Source organism: Lepidochelys olivacea, assembly GCF_965140295.1.
Source record: "Lepidochelys olivacea isolate rLepOli2 genome assembly, chromosome: 3".
Lineage (NCBI taxonomy): Eukaryota > Metazoa > Chordata > Testudines > Cheloniidae > Lepidochelys > Lepidochelys olivacea.
The window spans coordinates 63,023,981-63,041,185 of NC_140413.1; the positions used below are offsets into that span (position 1 = coordinate 63,023,981).

At 42.5% G+C, this 17,205-nt stretch overlaps 1 protein-coding gene across 2 annotated transcripts; it reads left to right on the forward strand.

Annotated features, from left to right (window-relative positions):
• The first annotated feature begins 8,926 nt into the window (after positions 1-8,926).
• LOC311518117 (nuclear receptor subfamily 0 group B member 2-like) lies at positions 8,927-16,470 on the forward strand. Of its 2 annotated transcripts, XM_084623595.1 has the most exons (3): positions 8,927-9,586; positions 9,704-9,734; positions 16,137-16,234. In XM_084623595.1, exons 1-3 carry the CDS (start codon positions 9,016-9,018, stop codon positions 16,210-16,212), a joined length of 678 nt encoding a protein of 225 aa, XP_084479721.1. In that variant the 5' UTR covers positions 8,927-9,015; the 3' UTR covers positions 16,213-16,234. The 2 variants fall into 2 exon arrangements, with proteins under 2 accessions (XP_084479721.1, XP_084479720.1); XM_084623594.1 differs by lacking the exon at positions 9,704-9,734 and having other exon boundaries at positions 16,137-16,470.
• The last annotated feature ends 735 nt before the right edge of the window (positions 16,471-17,205 follow it).

A 17,205-nucleotide genomic window follows, 5' to 3' on the forward strand; every position in this document is an offset into this window, starting at 1 on the left:
TCACACATGGACACAGTGTTTCGGGGGTTATAACTGTTTAATTCCCAGGGTTTGCTTTATCCCAGGGTAATAGCTGATTTTGTGTTGATATTTGATTTGAAAAACAGATAATTGAATTATTAATAGGTTTGGAAAAACATCAAATAGCGATAAAATCACCCTTAAACCACAAAAGTTGAAAGCACGCCAGAAGACTCTGACACAGTGCAAAATTGCAGTCTATGCATCCAAATATTGCTATTAGTTGAATCATCTGTGGATTCAGTCTGCAACAGTTAATGTAGCGCAGCGAAGAGAGTCCCCAGTAGTGCTGCTCCCATGGATCTGCCAGATTTGGTGACTGGCCCCGCAGCCTTTCCCGTCGTGGGGGCTAAAACTATGCTGCTTCTCAGGGGGATAATGCAGGGCAAATCTCTGCAAGAGACTTTTCCTCAGTGTCCGTCCGTCCACATGCTGATAAGAGCCCCGTGGCACAGCCAGCTGGCCCAGGTCAGCTGACTCGGGCTCGCAGGGCTCGGGCTGTGGGGCTAATTATTGCTGTCAAAATTTCTGGGCTTGGGCTGGAGGCTGAGCTTCAGGCCTCTCCGTCCTTGCAGGATCCCAGGGCTCCGGCTCCAGCTGGAGCCCAAGTGTCTACACAGCAATTTTTGCATCCTGGAGCCTGAGTCAGCTCACCTGGCTGTAGACGTAGCCTCAAAGGCCCCTCCTCCAGGTTCTTTGAGCCATTATTAATGAAGGTGACATCTTTAAAAAAAACCCAAATTCTGATTTAAAAATATAAATCTCCATTATAATTGCAAATAGCAGGGTCTGCCATTCCCTGTGTTTGGCAGCATGTCCTGTAAGTTCAGGGAGCGCAAGCTGCACCCTGTGTTCATAACGAACTTACCCAGCATTTTCCTTTGGTAGCCACCAACTCTGTGTATTGTACAGTCTAAAGAGGAGGCAGTACCCTGCCTTCAAGCCCACATACAGTCTAAGACCCACGACAGGTGACCCTAGGGTGACCAGATAGCAAGTGTGAAAAATCGGGACGGGGTGGGGGGCAATAGAAGCCCGTATAAAAGAAAAAACCCCAAATATCAGGACTGTCCCTATAAAATTGGGATATCTGGTCAGCATAGGTGACCCTCACACCTCGTTTACTTCAGTGGAACCCCACACAGCTCCTTTTGCAGGATCAGGCCCTGTGTTGGACCACACCCTCTCCCACTCTTGCCCACACGGTCTCATTTGAGCCCATAATAAGTTTTATGCTCTTAGGTGCCATATGTTGGAAATGTGCACGCAAGCCCATTCCATTGGACACACAATTACTCATTTTGCCAACACCACTTAGTCACTGATATTATGCTCTCAGATATGTGCACGCAACTCCCATGGACATCAAAATGGTTGGGGGTAGTTGTACAAATTTGGTTCTTGCACAAAGTAATTCAAATATACAGTGTCATTCTTTTTTGCAAAGAGCCAGTATCATCCTGGACACTTACTCAAAATATCAAAGGCCTAGTTCCGCTCAGTGAATTTTTAATAGACCTACGAAATACCATTTTATTTGTTTCACATAAGTATGAAATATTCTCAGTGCTTCCTGACACTTGAGAATTGGTTTGATTTCTTGTTGGTTATGTTTTATAGTGCAATTCACGCCAGTAAATTGCATGTATTATTTCCATTTCCATTGGTCTAATGAGCTCCAGGTTTCCTGAAACTCTTTCATGGCATTTCCACGGGGTCTTAAAATACCTGCATTTTAATTATGTGCAGATTTTCCTGTGGCAAGCTGCACCAGGATTGCTCTCTGGAGTACAACTTGTGTAGATGTGCTTGCTTTGAACAACTTTATGGCTATTTTTCAAAGTGACAGGAGTACCGTAAATGCCAGTGCAATGAGGACTTGAACACAGCGCTAAAAACACAGTCCTGACCTGAGCAGATGCACAGAAACTCCCATTACTGTGTATAGAAATGGGTCCAGAGCAAAAGCCTTGATCTGAACGCCCCTCAAGCTTTGGGTGTGTTACAATGGTATGACACTGCAGTCACCAGGCCTCAGTTCCCCTCTTGGCTCTCCAGGCAACCCACACACACCTATGAGTTTTAAAATAATGTTCCCCTCTTGGGGCCTGATTTAAGTCCTCCCAACATACACATAGATCCTTTGGCCCGTCTAGACTCAAACCCTTCCTTCCTTAGAGCTTCAAATTTACCCTTGTTTCATGTCTTTAGGCTCCAGTTTTTCAATTCCTTCTTGGAAGAGGAGTTCTGTCAGTCCCACTCGCAACTCCTCTAGAGAGACCTCCCCTGGGTCTTTTCCTTTCCTGGTTCCTGCTCAAGTTCTTACTGCCCTTGGGCAGGGTCTCCAAAGCTCTGCTTCTTGGGGCCACTCTTGAATGCTGGCTCTAGGCTCCCCCTGACTGAGCTAAGAGTACTCCTTTTACTCCCCAGGCAATCACATGACTTAGGCCCCCATTCCCAGCTTGGTCTAGTGATCTTTCCCAGAACTAGCTTTCTTAAAGGGATCATGCCTTGGAACAGGACTGGCTGGCCCTGAGTCCCTACTGCCTTTAAACGGGACAGATTACCCTCTTACAGGGCGCTTGAAATCTATGTTGAAATTTAGCAGCTGGAGCCAATTGTTCATAACGTTAAAGAGTCTAAAGTCCAAACCAATTGAAACTGTTTCAGCAAAAAAATGCACCAGGCTTTGGAATTGTAGCTTGGCCCAAGGTGCAGAAGCCCCCAAAAACCAATTGCTGGAACACTGATCCTGAGTTTGGAAGCACTAATTTCTGAGGATCCACAATCTTTGATGCGAGGCATTAGAAAAGACTTCTGCCTTAACCAGGGGATGGAAGTTCCACCCACACTGCTGTGGTGATAAGTAGCAAGCTGAGCCATGATCTCCTCCAGGCAGCACAAAGACCCAGTACTTGGAACCACCAGTTGAGCCTCTTCTTCATATCACCAAATGTGAGGTAGTGGATGGGACAGGAAACAGCAGGTATCTCGCCCCATCAGGCAGCAGGTGGTTAGGAGTAGCTGCTGTGACCCCTGGCCAGATAGTAGCGGGAGAAACTCGCCCACCACTATGTGAGGAAAGCTCCCAACCTTCTCATCCACCAAGATGGGAGGATGGCTAGATCCTCCCGTTTCAGGAGCTGGGTGAGAAAAGAGAAGGTATCTCCATAGTCCACTTGTTAAATCTGCAAACAAGTGCTTTCTTCCATGCTACCCCGCGTGCTGGGAGGAGCCCCTGTAGACATCACCCAAACTAACTCATTATCCTCCTTCAAATCCCGCCTAAAATCCACCTTTGCTGTGAGGCCTACAAAACACTTGAAAATGGTGAGACTGTTGGTGTACTGAAACCTCTGTGTCATGCTGACCAGTACTGTCTCATTGTTTCCTTGTGCTCCCTCATCTGTCTGTCTGCATCCACCTGTTTCCTATCTTATACCTAGATTGTAAACTCTTTGGGGCAGGAGCTGTCTTTTTGTTTTGTGTTTGCTCAGCACCTAGCACGACGGGTCCTGGTCCATGACTGGACAATAATGCAATTAACAGTGGCCAGAAACATGGGGAGGGGTGATGCAAATTCCCAGCAATTAGGAAGAGGAGTCAGATGGAAGGAAGATTAAGGAGTCTTTAGTGAACTGGGAGGAAGAAATCTGTGTTGGGAAAGTATGTTTGGGGTTGCTTTTCAGCGATCTGGTCACTGTATTAAGAATTTTTGTTTCTTTCCTTTCCTCCTTGTCTGAGCTTCTGTTATTGTGGGCTGGCCTCTGGGGAAAGGTGGACTTTTCAGGGGGCTCTGAAGATTATGTAGTCAGGCAAATGCACGTTTATTTCATTTTTTAAAAAAAATCAGTGAAAGTCATTGTTTTCAACCTGTGGGCTGCAGACGACATCTAAGAATTCCCAAGTGGTCTGCACCTCCAGTTGAAATTTTGTAGGGGTCCGCAAATGAAAAAACAGTGGAAAATCACTGAATTAAAGATTTGTTAGCTCTGGATTCCAGTTAGTGTTAATTGACGCCTGACAGCAAACTTAATAATTTCTGAAAGGAGCACAAACTAACATTGTTCTCCACTCTGCCATCCATTTCCTGTAGTTGTTTAAAATACATGAATGCTCTTCTCTCTGAGGCTGCCTATATCTAATGTTAGATGCTAAAGGTTTGTGTTATCTAATCTGTTGTGTTTATAGAGTGCTAATCACTAGTTCTAGGCACCTGCTTCCAGTGAAATAGGAGGTGAAATAGGTATTAGATGAAAGTAGACTCCACTCTTGCTTTTCAGTGGTCTGGCCAATTTTTTGAGGGATTTTTTGCCTTCCCTCCTCCTTGTAGTTACTGTTACCATGGGCTGGCCCCTGGGAAAATGTGGGCTTTGCAAGGGGCTCCAGAGATGCTGGACTAGACTGGTGCACATTGATTTTTCACTCTTTGAAAATAGTTCCTACTCCCCACTTTATGATTTCTAACATTTTTTACTTCACTGAGCAATTATTGGTGTCATATCTTTATTTGTTTACTATGGCAGGTGGTGCATGTCCTACCATTGATAAGGGCTGCAATACAAACACTATGTACTTGGGTTTTTTTCTGGAAAAGTGGCACGCACCATCTGGTATGGTGATTTATCCCGAATGATAGGCTTCTCCCCCTCCCCCACCCTTTATGAAGGTCAACAACTTTTTCAGTAAGCATGCTGGAAGTGTAAGACTTGCATAGAATAGCCTAATGTCCCCTTGTGCCCTTAAATTCTTACCAGAAAAAGAGCCTACAACAAAAAAAGCCTACCCCAAGGAGAGTTTTGGAAAGGGAGGTATGCCAGAGATTCCATGAAGTCAACTAGAGACTTTGCTATAACTATTGATTTTTACATGGAAGTGCTCAAATTCTAAAGTGGTGGGCTGCAATATAAAATCTTAAGGCAGTCAGGCAGGCTCCTGATGCAGAAAATGATATAAATAGTAATTATATGATAGATACTTATTGCTTATCTTATTGCATCTGTTTTTCTTGGCTTAATGAAAAAAAGAGCAAACACCATCCTTTTTCACAATGAGCAGAGCTCTGATCATGGTGGGTCTGTTGCTGCAGTGCTGGGGCCAGCTCCCTTAAATCAGCATAAGCTTCTAGATGCTCACCACTTTTGAAAAATCAAGTCACTTATTTAGGTGCCCAAATATAGTCTTGGTAGGCTACCTTTAGGGACCCATTTGTTTTAAATGTTGACCAGTAATCCTAACCTACTTCAAACGGTGGTAGAAAATGCAGTCAGGTGTGCTCAGATCAGGAGTAATCCAAACAAAGACGTGAATACCCACATTCCATTGGCAGCAGTTTTGTGTGTGGACACAATGCATTATAGGTAGTCCGAATGGCGGGGAGTATGCCAAATTTCCCTTGGGTAGCAAGAATGATGACTGCAGGGAGAATGCAGTGTACACAAGGAGCATGTGTTGCTGTACATACTCACCCCTTCTCTCTCTCTGTAAACTGTTGGTTGAGAGTATGTGTAGGAGCCAAGCAGATAACAGTGGGGTGAAAACACACAACCCCGGCTCAGGCTTAATTTGAATGTACTGCCTTGTCAAGGCCTGTCTACCTGGCCAAAGATGGATGGAGTATGAAAAAAGCCCCATGTGAGGATATCTGGGGACTCCTAACACCAGAAAAATCTTTTTTACCTTGTGCATTCTCTTTTTAAAATTTAAAAATAGAAAATGTCATCATTGCAATTTGGGTGCAGATGTTCTCCCAAGTCAGTTAATGTATTGTAGGGAGTCCAGTGGCCAAGATTTTAAAAAATGGCTGCCTAATTTAGAAGCATAAGTCTATGTTCAGCTGCAGAGTTCTCAGCGTTTTTGAAAAGTGGCTCATTTAGCAGTTGAATGTTAGACACTTGCTTTTCAAAACCTTGCCAATTGTTTGTTTCCAAAGTATTATGTTTTGCTTTACAATTTTGTTTTAAGCAATCTATTAAGCAGACGAAAATATTGATGATCCTTTACCAATTTTACTATGAGAACCTTCTCCCTGGCACTAACTTTTGTTCTGTATCATTTGGTAAACAATCATAAAGCTATTAAAGTATACTGGAAAATGAGATTATACTTTTATAACAGGATTTTCCCTGCCTTTCCGTGTAATACACTATGAAGGAAAATCAATGACAATAAAGAGGAGTGATGTCCTATACCATATGTTACTTCCAGCAGGACTCTGCGCTTGTGGCTAATATGCGTATCAAACATGGGTGGGAAAGGAGTTAAAATAATCTGGGACGGAACTTTAATAAGCATAATCATTATTTGTGATGTAATAGACTGATCCTGGGCCCACTGAAGCCAGTGGGCTATTTTCCAACTATTTCAGTGGGAACAGGATCTATCCTAAGGCATTAGAGCCTATTGTCCCAACTGGATCAGCACAACAGCAATGTGTAAACACTGACAGTACACTTTTGGTCAGGAAATGGGAAAATCTATTCTTTGATGGACTCACAAACATAAGTTGTGGAAGGGAACGAGTGTAGTAGCTCCAGCCTAGATTTGGATCACTGCAAATGCCAGCCTACCTGTCCAACTTGAATTCTGCAACTACCCTCTCCAAAAAAAGCAAAAAAAAAACCCCAAAACCATGCTCAAGCAGAACTTTTATAACATGAAAAGTAAGAAGATCTAGAGACTCTATATCTACTGCAGACTTTTTTGTTGCTAACGGTGACTGAATGCACCCCTACATTCACACCCTACACACAATTGTACTAATCTTTGTACAAAATATGCCTGGTTAAGGTATCATTTGAAAACTAATAACTCAATAACATCATAATGAAATGTGTGTAGCAACATTATATGTAAAGTGATGAATTCTCCGAATTATATTGGTAGCACATGTTCAAACCCATGTAGCCTTGATTAGGCAGAACTGGTCGAGGCAGGTCTTAAACAAAGGAATGTGTATTTACCTCAATTTACATTTCAGTAGTAAACAAGGTCCTTGAAATAGCAAGAATGAGACATTTTAACAAACACTATGAAACCTCTTTCACCAGGAGACCCCATGTCTCCATCCTCACAGCTGGAAGGACCTTTATCTAGGGGTAACCTCAGCAAAATACATTTCAAAGGGTGACTGACCTATCAAAGTGAGGGACAAAATACCCCAAATCTCTCTCCCTATCCATCTCTTTCCAAGTTTGTGGGTTTGCAATATGCTTGGAATATGCCTTTTGCAGAGCTAAAACTTGAAGTTAAACCTCACAATCGATTTTCTTTCAGACAGGCTAGGATGCGTCTATAAAGACTTAAATGTGGAAAAATATAAATGTGGGTGCTTCATAATAAAATCTTAATAAACTTTCCCATATGTAAAATCAGGTGAGACAGCTCTATGCAATGGAGAGCTGAAGCATAATTTCCCCCTTGTTAAGATTCAGTTCATTGCGTTCACAGTGTTTGTTTTGTTATATATAATGTTCCTAATGATGTATTTTACCCCCTTAACTATAGAAGGAATGGCCATGATCATTCCTGTCTACTTGCTCTGTTTTAATATAGCTATACAAATCTGTATGTCACCACACTTATGCTCTAATCTAATTTTTTTAAAAACTCACATACAATGGGTGGCAAATAGAAGCTTAGGAAGGGAAGAGACAGTATGACACATTGTTTTCTTTGTTTTCAGCAGTCAGTTCAGAGGCACCAGGCCATTACGTGGGCAATATGCCAACTTGGCTGCACAGTTTACAAGGAGACAATGTGAATGGGTTGAGCCTTGCAGCAGAGGACTAGGAGACATTTATCCAAAAAACACCTAGCATCATTTAGGTCCCTCTGCTTTTGTTTCTTCATTAGTCTCTATATAGGCTAAAGAGATGAGTCCCTGTGTGCTATCTTGGACATGGCCAGAGGTGAAATGTAGGTGGAAATATTGCCATGAAAACCAGTAAAGTTTTTGTTTGTTTGTTTTTCAAAATTTCCCATTGTTCTAAATAAAGCTGTGTGAAGATGGTCAGTGTAACCCCAAACACGTGGAGATTGAATTTCAGGTTGTGTTGCAAAGTCTAAATGGAGGCCACTGTAATCAGAAAAAAATTATCTGCAAAGGGGGAATCTGGGCCTGGTTTTGAATGCACAAGATCCCCTTTGTAGTTGAACCCGGGCCGAATGATGGCGTTGCATCAAAATCATGTAGCATTGTGGCTCGGAGGTGAAATCTGGCTGCTTTGACTAGATGTCACTTCAGGATTTGGAACCTGAGACTGAAAATGAAAACTGAAGAAGGGGTTTATGAACCCAGATAGATCAAACCAGAAGGAAGTATTTACAGCATTTCATAAGGCCCTAGTAATAATTATTGTAAATTGGGTTTCTTTAGTGCTTTTTAATCCAAACACATTCCCCAACATGGGCATGTTTCCAGTCAGGGAAATGAGGCACAGAGCAGTCCAGTAAGTTGCTCCAACTGATAGACATCTATGTATTTATTTTAACAAAAATTCTTTACTCCATCCTGCTGTGCTATAGCATGTTTTTCTGTTGACCTTCCCCTCAAGGGCAAGCTATATATGATACATAGCCTGCAATTGTAAAAATATCACTATGATTGACAGCATTAGAGTCCTTGGTGTCATGACATGGGGACAGTCACTACAAAATTGCAATGATGCCTGACGGCAAAGAATACCTCTGCTATTGTTGTGTTCCTCAGTCAACCAGCCCTGGCTCTCTCATTCAGATAATTTCAGTCATGCAAGATACTGGGATTGGTTAAGCCACGCCTTATTTGGCTGTGAATAAAAACACACTGGAGCAAATAAAGTTCAAGGTAGCTTTACAGCTCAGGGTCACATTTCAGTTCAGCTAAGTGTATAAAAAGCACACAATGCCTAGCTGTTTGGCAGAAAGACTCTCTTGCACTACAGCAGCATAGTTCTGCATATAATATCTTGATGCAGTGAGTGCACTGCTCAGGAAACCCTCAAGGAAGTGGGTATGGCTAGTCAGGCCTCACCTGAGAAGTTTAGAAAATGCCAGTGTGAGACAAGTCATCCCCAGAGCATCCTTTACCAGATTCTTAACAAAGCGCAGGATGAGACCACATGGCATCCCCAGGACTACCATCCTTGCTACTCGATATCAAGTGCTGGCTGTCCCTGTGAAGGCAACAGGAAAGTTGTCCTCAGAACTCCAGAAGTCACCTGCATGAGAGCTTCTGAAGTACTCTTAAAGACGATAACTTTTATAAGAAACTTGCCTTCTTTTTATCATTTGCCCCAGGAGGATCAGGCACTTCTAGTTCAACAGTGCTGGGCCCCTCTCTTTGTCTTGGGCTTGGCACAGGAGTGGGTGGATTTTGAACTGAAAGAGCTTTCAGTCCCTAGTTTGTTGAAAAAAATCCTTCTCAATCAGTCTCTGACAGATAGTGACAACGTGGAGAACTCCTCCCTGGGAGCATCATTAGCAGATGTTCAGAAGATGAGGAATTTCCTGGAGAACTTCTGGAATTCAGACATATGTGCAAAAGAATATGCCTATCTGAAAGGAATTATTCTCTTTAACCCTGGTAAGTTCCACGGCAATATTTGTAGACAAATGCACAGCTAAGTGTGTGTCTAAAAATATTTTAAAATCTATCTGCAAACAGATGTTTGGATTTTTAAACTGATTTCTGTCATCCTAGCTAACCACTTTCAAAATCAGCATTCAGCAATGTAAGTACCTTTTTTCTGAATTTACTTCTGGTGATATTTAGGTTTATATATGCTCACCCTGTTACCCTTTGTAAAAACAAATGGCTTTAAAAAAGCCCTTTATTAAGAAATTATTAGGTCATATAAACTTACTGTGTCACTTAAAACTCTGATTTCCAGACTTATGGACAGAGATAATATGGCTGCATTAAATATGTGGGAGGGATACATGTGTACAATTTGATATTAGACATATTGTAACTGGACTTCCTAAATACCCAAAATATTTATTAAGAGACAAGGTAGGTGAGGTAATATCTTTTACTGGACCAACTTCAGTTGATGAAAGAGGCAAGCTTTCGAGCGCCACAGAGATCTTTGTGAGGGCTGAAGAAAAGTTGTGTGTCTCACCAACAAAAGTTGGTCTAATAAAAGCTATTACCTCACCCACCTTGTGTCTCTCAGATCTTGGGACCAACACGGCTACAACATTGCAAACAATGTAAAATATTTAGTGTTGAGAGTTCATCAACAAATCAGACATTAGACATAAGCTGTGGGATCTGAGCATTGTGAGTAAGGGACCTATGAGATTACACTGTGTTGTAAGTTGCATAGCGTTTTTGTTAATATGTTGCGGTTTGAATTTAGCATTTTCTACATCACTGTCTTCACAGCTGGGTCGATGTATAACGATCACTAAGAAAACTCAAAAAAGTTAGGACCTTCTCACTCCTCATGGTTAGGGAGTGAGACAAGTAAAGCTTATCCTTTGCAAAGTGGGTTAGCTACTTCAGAACCACAGAATAAATGAGGCATGAGGGGCCTGATCTGAAGCCCCCTGAAGTAAATGGAATGACTCCTGTTCGCTCCAATGAGCTATGGATCAGGGCCTTGACTCCATCAATAATTACCATTCATGACACAACCATCCACAGTGTGCTCTGTTTGGCGCTACCCTCAGAAGAACACTTGAACATGTCAGCTACAGCAAAATGTCTGTCCATTTAGTGACATTTCTTGCAAGAAGCATTTTAAAAGTGTGTTTTAGAAGCAGCACCGGCTTCACATGTGTTTTCAAGTGGAATTCAAGATGTGGTTTTCATTGTTAAGGTATCTTTAGGGCATCTTATATTGTCTTGTGTATCCTGGGATTGCAGCTACATGAGAAAATTTGAACCAGTGGGATTTTTGCTTGCTTTACTGTGAATAATTTTCAGTTACTGAACTTCTGAAAACAAATCCACATTATGGGAGTGCACAATCATGCTGTGGTTTACAAACTTTAATTCGTTAACACACTTTGCCCCTCTGAAGAAACAATTTGAATGGGGAAACTGAGGCAGAGACAGTAAGCGACTTACTCAAGGTTAAAGTTTCAGAGCCAAAATTAGAATTTAGGAGCCCATGGCTCATATGCCTATGCTCAGCCGACTAGCCTGTTCCTCCTTCCCCAGGCCTATTTCAGTGTAGATTCATTTGTGCAGCTCTCATTTTTGGATTATTATATCAGTAGTTCTCAAGAAAATTCCACTTGCCAAAAGGTATTTAGTACATAAATTCAGCCACCTTTTGCATCGCTGCCTCTGCTTCAGTGCTTGATGCTTGGTCCAATGTTAATGCTCTGCAAGTCTGAGCTGTAATTGTTCGAATTACTACCCTCACTTACTACCATTCAAAGTGCTTACTACCCGTGAGGGGAGGGCTGGGGGATTCCAGGCACGGTGCTCACTGTTTCTAGAACCTACCAGAATGCCTCATGTTGCTGAACAGCAACTTCTCTAGCTGATTAAGGAGCAGAGTTTGTCAGGCTTTGAAATTAATCCTCTCCTTGGCTGCAAGGATGATGGCTGTGACTCCAGTCTTAAGAGCATGCAAGAGCCTGGAAAGGCAAGGCTGAGTGACTCAGTAGCAATGTTCTGCATTGCCATACAGAATACTCAGCGTTGGTACTTATTGGCCCGGAGAGGGACAAATCGCAGTCTGTGGATTGGGCTCAGAGAGTATGCTCTGCCCCTTGTGGGAAGGAAAAAGCCTCATATCACTCAATAACGATGCCTCCAACAAATGGCAGGGCTGTGTTGACTCCAAAGGGAAGTCACTTAAGATATCCCTAGCAAGGGGGTTAATGCCTTGGATATACAGCCTTTGCCAGGAGAAAATGTGGGGGGAAAAGAGGGTTAAGAAAATCCTCAAGGCTTCCTGTGGGATGTGGAGAGAGGCTACTATGTAAATTATGGCCCAAATCCAAGGGAGTGGATGGAAAATGCCCCACATATGTGAACAGTGAAGCTAAATTGCTCTCAGTTACTTCTGACGGTGCACTGAGAAACAAACAGTGATGAGACTGAAAGAGTGAAAATAGCATTGTTATTACATCAGTGCCAAATGCAATGCTAATGTTAGGACCATGTCAGGGTTTCTGTTATAAATGTCATTTTTCAGTGGTTTATAACTTGGTTGGAGACACTTATACATCAGTGAATCTTCTTGCACACTATCTCAAGCCAAGTAATTTCTTTGTATTAATATTTGTAACGTGAAAACATTGGTTTGTTACATATAAAAAGAGGGAACAAATGAGAAAATGTAGCAAGTTTCAGGAGAAGAATCCATTCTGAGTAAATAAACCTCTTGATATCTTGCTTCTCCCTATAATAGTTTGGGTTTTGACCTCTGCTGAGAGATTGCAACTCTAGTTACCTAGAAATCTAGGGTGGGTGTAAAATACAGAGAAAGGGAAAAAATGACTACTTTAAACCCTTTGTTTCCAGCTACTCTAGTTGCTGCAAGGCCTCTTCTTCTCTTCCTCCAGTTGCTATGGCCGGAGGGAAGATACCATCTAAAATCTCTGTTTAAAAAAAAATCCACGAAGTTCAGCTATCTGGAGAAAACTCCAGGTTACTAGGCACAACAGTGTAATCTCCAGCACTTTAAATTCTTAACTGTGGGTGGGATGCTCCTCCTTCAGAGTTACGTATACAGGTTACACGTCATGCACTGATCTCCCCATCCATGGGGGATTGGGGTCCACTGTTTTTGTGGCACTCATCATCCTCTGGACCCTGCAGAAGGCACTGCTCTATGGGCCTGGGATCTGTGCTGGGAAAAGGGGTGTGGGGTGGCCTTGCAGAGGCAAAGGACAGGAATGCTAGGCTGCAGGCCAAAGACAGGGTTAAGGGTATATAGACCACACTGGTCTAGAGTGTGAAGATTCCTTGAGGGGGGGACAAACAGCCTGGAGTTGCACCATTTTCGCTATGGCCCACCCCTTTCTCTCGGGACTCCAGGGAAGGTGCAGTCAAGAGAATTCTACTGAAGCTGCACTGCCAGTGACCAGGGCACATTACCAGAGGCCAAAGCCAGTGTATGAGGTTTCCCCAGGGATTGCACTGGGATCCACACAGATCCTTGGGGGCCTTCAGAACTGGGGTCACACTGCATGAACTTCTTTTGAGGAATGGCAAACCCTGCACCCTGGATGGAATAGTCTGTGAAGAACTAGATTCCTTGGGGAGATTTTCTGTTCACGAACCCCATCCCATGGGATTTGTCTTGGGAGTACAATGGAATCAAATGGACCTCATGGAGTCAGGCAAAGAGAAAATGGCAGCCAAGATGTCTGAAGTTAAAGAATCTATGTTAAAGCAAGCTCAGGGTCTTTTCCTGGGGAATTCTGTCCCTTTTCAGGTTGCCAGAGCCCCAGTCTCTTGGGCTTCAAGGGCTGGACCTCAGAGTTCAGAAAGGCTTGTCACATATTTTAACTTTAAACACCTGCTTAAAGGCGGTGCTGGATTAGGCCAGAGTGCTGAGTATCCTGAAGGATGGAGCCCCACTGCATTAAGCAAGATGTATTTATTTAACTTACCTTTTAACAATTTCCCTTTTTTTAATCATAGCTTCATGTAATTAACGTACTTTAATTGTGTGGATAAATGCCTACCTTCTCGGGGGATAGGTGTTCTGCAGCTCGTTAATGTAAATAAATAAATTACAGCAAGTGCAAAAAAGGACCTTGTACTTTCACTGTATGACTTGCAGCACTTTATTTAGAAGCATAAAAGAAGGACTCAGTTATTTCTATATACAGATGTTCTGCTGTAATTGTCAGACCTTGTGTCTGCCACTGGATTAGCTAAATATAGTAGAATGAGAACCTGTGGTCCTGTTTTATATGATAAAATTGAAAATTAGGGGGACCTACAGAATGAATTATATCACTCCAGGTCAGTGGAATATTAGATTTATACTGTCAGTCAGCTTTCCTATCTACTGGTTCATTTCATTCAGTAATTTTACTGAAATTTCCATATGGTGACAAGCTAAATAACTCATCTTATTATTTTATGATAACCTCTTTCTTTTCTATATGGATTATTTCAAACTTCACACCATGAATAGTTTTACATGTGGCCACAGTAACTGTTTTGTTATATTACTAGTACCAAATTTGACAGCATTTAAAGGCCAAGGGATCCCCCTCACATCTATTGCAGTTTTTGCACTTGATGTAATAGCATTGACTTTGTTGGGTTTAGCATGATCCTGCAAAACAACTGAGTATGATTGAAGTCAATGGGACCACTCCTATACTTAAAGGTAAGCATGTGCCCAAGTGCTTTGTTGGATCAGGGTCTTATACTGGAATAGTTAAGACGAAGATCAGGATCCAAGCGATTATATTAAAGTAGCATGGATGAGATCCTCACTCTTGGTTTCAGCCCCCTTACAGCAGTAAAAGGGCCAGAGAGGTATAAAAGGGTGTTAAAAGCCCCTTAGCTCAGGGGTGGCCAACCTGAGCCTGAGAAGGAGCCAGGATTTACCAATGTACATTGCCAAAGAGCCACAGTAATACGTCAGCAGCCCTCCATTCGCTCCCCAGCCCCCAAAGCCTCCCGCCCACTGGCAGCCCCACCAATCAGAGCCTCCCCCTCCCTCCCTGCACCTTCCAATCAGCTGTTTCGAGGTGTGCAGGAGGCTCTGGGGCGGGGGGAGAGGGAGGAGCGAGGGCACGGCAGGCTGAGGGACGGGGGTGGGAAGGGGTGGAGTGGGGGCAGGGCCTGTGGCAGAGCCGGGGGTTGAGCAGTGAGCACCCCCCGGCACGTTGGAAAGTTGGCGCCTGTAGCTCCAGCCCCGCAGTCGGTGCCTCTACAAGGAGCCGCATCGTAACGTCTGAAGAGCCGCATGTGGCTCCGGAGCCACCGGTTGGCCACCCCTGCCCTAGGTGACTGTGGGAGAATACCTCAGTGCAGGCACTGCAGTTAAACTGCTATAAATCTGCCTTTTGAGAACCCCCTTGCAACCTCTGGCATAGGGAGTGAGCTTGGATGGGGCTGGGGACAGGACAGGTGTGTTGGGGGTGGGTCACAGCATGGAGAGTTGCTGATTCTGGGCAGTACGGTGGCCCACAGAGCAACGCAGGAAGACTGCTATAATTTAGTATTTGTCTATGCATGCTACAGCGGTGTGACTTCTAAAGCACAGGGTCTACAAGGACCAATGTATGCATAACACATTAGTGAGCTTTAGAAACCCCACCCCCATAGTATGTATTACCACACTGTGTGGACAAGCCCTTTGACAGACCCCCAGGCCTATGCTGGGGGCCTCTCCAGCCTCAGAAGCAGCTAAGGACTGGGAAGACACAAAGATGGTATAAACCAGTGGTTCTCAACCTTTACAGATGACTGTACCCTTTTCAAGAGTTTGATTTGTCTTGCGTATCCCCAAGTAGTTTTTAAGTGAAATGAAACTTACTTACAAAATCAGACATAAAAATGAAAAAGTGCCACAGCAGACTATTAGTGAAAAATCACATATTTTCTCATTTTTACCATATAATTATAAAATAAATCAATTGGAATATAAATATTGTACTTGCATTTCAGTGAATAGTATATAGAGCAGTATAAACAAGTCATTGTCTGTATGAAATTTTAGTTTGTACTGGCTTTGCCAGTGCTTTTTATGTCGCCTGTTGTAAAACTACACAAGTATCTAGATGAGCTGATGTACGCCCTGGAAGACCTCTGGGTACCCCCGGTTGAGAGCCACTGGTGTAAACCCACCTTCGCTATCTCTTCCCATGGGCTTTAAGTTCTGTGCTGTCTGTCTTAGAGGTATAGCACAGAATCTGCCTCTATGTGTTTAATCTAAGTCACTTCCCTAATCTTGTCTTTTTTTCTAAAACTCCATTTTTAATATAATAGTCTGATTGCATTATACTGGGTTTTAAATGCTACACAATGTTTACTAAAGCTACCTAAGCACATTTTCCCATCTTTCTAAAATGAATAAATAAAACAAGATTTTTTTTTTAAAAAAAGACATAGCTGGAGGGATGGATACAAACCCTTACAGAGGACACATCATAAACTAATTTTACTCAAAAAAGCTTTCCTTGTTTTATTCCTGTTTTTACAGAACTGCCTGGCCTAAGATTTCGTCACTATGTGCAAACCCTGCAGCAGGAAGCCCAGCGCACTCTGATGGAATTTAGTTCAATGATGTACAACAGAAACCTAGGCAGATTTGCTTGGATTCTTGGGCTGCTCGCGAGCCTCAAAGCCATTAATGCAGAGACTATTGCAGAACTCTTCTTCAGACCTATTTTAGGAGAGGTTAACCTAAATGATTTACTTCTAGAAACCCTGTATTTCAAGCAAGACCTACTTTAAAAACAGAACACCTTTTTCTGTTCCTAAATAACAACCACAACAAAGATTTAAGAGGGGGGAAAGTTTTATGGTCAATATATTAAAGGTAAACATAGATTAAAAATTGACTAATGTAACATTGCTATTTATTTTTTTTTGTAAAACTAAATGTAATCATGTAAACTTCAGACTAAAAGAAATTAAATACCAGTTCATAAATCCATATGCCATATCTGGAAGAGATTTGTCCTAAAGTATGAAAGATATTAACATCATCTCCAATCGCTGTAGTTCCAACTGTATTATTTCTAATGTTCATTTTCACAACCACTTAAAAAAAGTTTCAGAGTGGTAGCAGTGTTAGTCTGTATCAGCCAAAACAACGAGGAGACCTTGTGGTACTTTAGAGACTAACAAATTTACATGGGCATAAGCTTTCGTGGGCTAAAACCCACTTCATCAGATGCATGGAGTGGAACATACAGTAGGGAGGTATAAATACACAGCATATGAAAAGATGGGAGTTGCCTTACCAAGTGGGGTGTCAGTGCTAACGAGCCAATTCAATTTAAGTTGGAAGTTGACAAGAAGGAGTGGAAATCACTTTTGTAGTGTTAATGAGGCTAATGTAAACAAGGTGGCCCATTTGAAACAGTTCACAAGAAGGTGTGAGTATTTTGCAAGGGGAAATTAGTTTTTGTAAAAACAACGAGCAGTACTGGTGGCACTTTAGAGACTAACAAATTGATTTAGTTTCTGATTTAGTTTAGTTTGTGCTGGAAATGGCCCACCTGATGATCACTTTAGATAAGCTATTACCAGCAGGACAGTGGGGT